This window comes from Anopheles coustani, chromosome 2, assembly GCF_943734705.1.
Source record: "Anopheles coustani chromosome 2, idAnoCousDA_361_x.2, whole genome shotgun sequence".
NCBI lineage: Eukaryota > Metazoa > Arthropoda > Insecta > Diptera > Culicidae > Anopheles > Anopheles coustani.
In genome coordinates this window covers 75,629,863-75,632,384 of record NC_071289.1, presented here as the reverse complement: position 1 = coordinate 75,632,384, position 2,522 = coordinate 75,629,863, and the positions used below count along the sequence as shown (strand labels likewise).

The window sequence follows — 2,522 nt, the reverse complement described above, 5'->3', positions numbered from 1 at the left end:
TATCAGTAGTAACAGAGAGATTTGAATTCTAAATAAGAATTTGAGCTCCAACAAAATGAAATCACAAATAAACAAAAGCAAAATAGAATGTATGAAAAGATTCTCTTTCCAGTTTTCTTGTTCATTTACCCTTCTGGTATCGAATTCAGATTAACAATTAAAATATCTTTAGTGACTGGTTTTCTTTTACTAAATTTTGTACTTCGAATCTCTTTTTCCTCCAGAAATATAAATTCTTCTTCATGATTCAAATCAGTGTGACAGTTAAAAACTAATTTTTGTGTGTTTGATCACAAAAGTCTTACTTGTAAATTCCAAACATCTTGATGATAATTTTTTTACTTCAAGACTGATTCAAAGCATAACAAGTGTTTCGTGTTGTTCAAAACAGAGCTTGATAACATTTCACTGCCTGTTAAAATCGTGTTGCGACTTTCGCACTAAACACTGAGAAACGCTGTACATTCTCAAAGGATGTGTTCATGTCTATTTTCTTTTGTTGTCTCGTTTTCCTCAGGGGTTGATATCCCTCCAATCGCAACCCGGATCCGCTCTATAACGTAGCACCTCACTTCCCATAAATCTCGATCGTGAAGTTGAACCGCTGATACGGCTGAGAGGTCAGCTTGAGCGTCACGTTCGCCTGGTTAAGTCCACCGGAAACGATCGCTGCATATCCACCCTTTCCAGCCGGCACATTGTCCCGTGCGTAAATGGCCGTAATGTTCGGTGCCCGATATGCACCCTGTGTCGTCAGGATGGAAGATGGTGGAAAATACATCAGATAAATATTTGCAACCTTTTAAACCTCGCATGTTTCAAGGGATTTTATAAAAGGCACCCTTGTATGAGTGCGTCACCTACCGACGACGGGAGATAACGATAGATGCTGCTCTTCTCCGGCACTGGCAGTGAATTGTTGACGACAACGGCGTAATCCAGTCGGCGATCTCCAGACACACGGCGGCCCCACTGGCGACTGTCGCCGTAAATCAGTGCGACCGAAACGCTGAGGAATATCACCAAACCGTAAGCAATGGCTTTCATTGTGATTTCTGCGTAAAGTTTTAGGGAACTCAAAACAAAATATTGCGGTTGTTGTTCCCGGATACACTGCACGTATGGAACTGAAGACTTTCAAGCCAGTTTAACGTGTCTTTTTATATTGATAAGACCTTGTGCAGGTGTTGGTGAAAGTTTGGACAGCAAACACTCTACACAGCTCGCATGTTCACTAAAATGTTTGTACTTTGTTGTACGAGAGGGCAGAACGTTTGCCTTATCACAATGTACTTCAAATCTGTCGACGGCGTCAGCGAACGACCAAGAAAGCATGCATGCGCGTGTGCAATGGCAGATTGAACCTAGAAGAAGAAGTTCCAACGCCGTAGGGCACTTCAATGGTGGTCAAGCGTTTCTGATTCACGCTTTAGTCGCCACTACTTTCGCTTCTGTCGTACCAGACGATGAGTAACTGAGCTAATGGGTGGCCCATGCAAGGACAGGAAGGCAGCAAACATATGTTTCCGTTACCATGGAACAATTTACAATCTGCCCTCGGCCCTGTTTCTAGTTTCACGCGGCAGCTTTGCGGGACGAAACGAACCGGAGGTTCAACAAGTTTATTTATGATTTTTCCGAGAAGCCATACGTTCGATCGTTCAGCGATTGGTTTATTGAGAGTTAGTAGCAAACATGCGCACAAATGACAACAAATGAAGAGTCAAGGATTGTGATTTTCCTGGGAATATAAACGATTAAAGAACCGATGTTTGAATCGTCTTACCTTGAAATAGACCGTGTGCAACTTGTTCGAGGCTAACGTTTGGCAATGGAATCGAATTTTACCGCCACAACCACACCGTTCTTTCGTACGATACAATTTCACTTAATCACTTCACAAACAGAATTTTACTTCCCAACACATTCCACCGACACTAACTTTTTCGCACTGGTAAGGAACCGACTTTGCACTTTCGTAATAATTTCTCTAACTCATTATTCGTTTCACACTTTTGCACCAGCAATAACAGACTAACCGGTAAACTAAGGGCTATGAACAAGGGTGGGCAATCTTAACCATCCAATTTTCTAACACACACTTTTGATTGTAAACTATCACTTGAAAACTATTATTGATTTTACTAGCACGAGGAAAGTCGATTTGTTCCTGTGGGCTACCTGTCGGATGCAACTATAGTAAGCAATATTGAAAGTTGCTCTTTCTAAATTTCTCTTTTAGGATAAATTGACCGAGTTTTGAATATGTTGGTTTACTACCAAGTTGAACAAATTGGATCTAGCTGGCTTAAGCTTAATTCAACTAAATCTACTATTTCCACTTGCTAAGTGTGATTTCACTACAGGATAATTTTGAGAGCTGCAATAAGAAAAAGAAAGCAAAATATACATTAATCATGTGAAATACTACTTTTTACCATCACTACAAATAAATATTTCTTTAATTTGTTTACCACACAGAGAGCAATAAAACAATTTTCAGAAAACTAGAACGCAATTTT

General features: G+C 40.2%; 1 protein-coding gene across 1 annotated transcript; it reads right to left on the bottom strand.

Moving 5' to 3' along the window:
- Positions 1-556: 556 nt before the first annotated feature.
- On the bottom strand, positions 557-1,071 carry LOC131263934 (probable salivary secreted peptide). The gene is made up of 2 exons (XM_058266222.1): positions 865-1,071; positions 557-745 (listed from the first exon to the last, which is right to left on the bottom strand). The coding sequence occupies exons 1-2, from the start codon at positions 1,045-1,047 to the stop codon at positions 569-571; spliced, it is 360 nt and encodes a 119-aa protein (XP_058122205.1). The 5' UTR covers positions 1,048-1,071; the 3' UTR covers positions 557-568.
- Between the last annotated feature and the right edge of the window lie 1,451 nt (positions 1,072-2,522).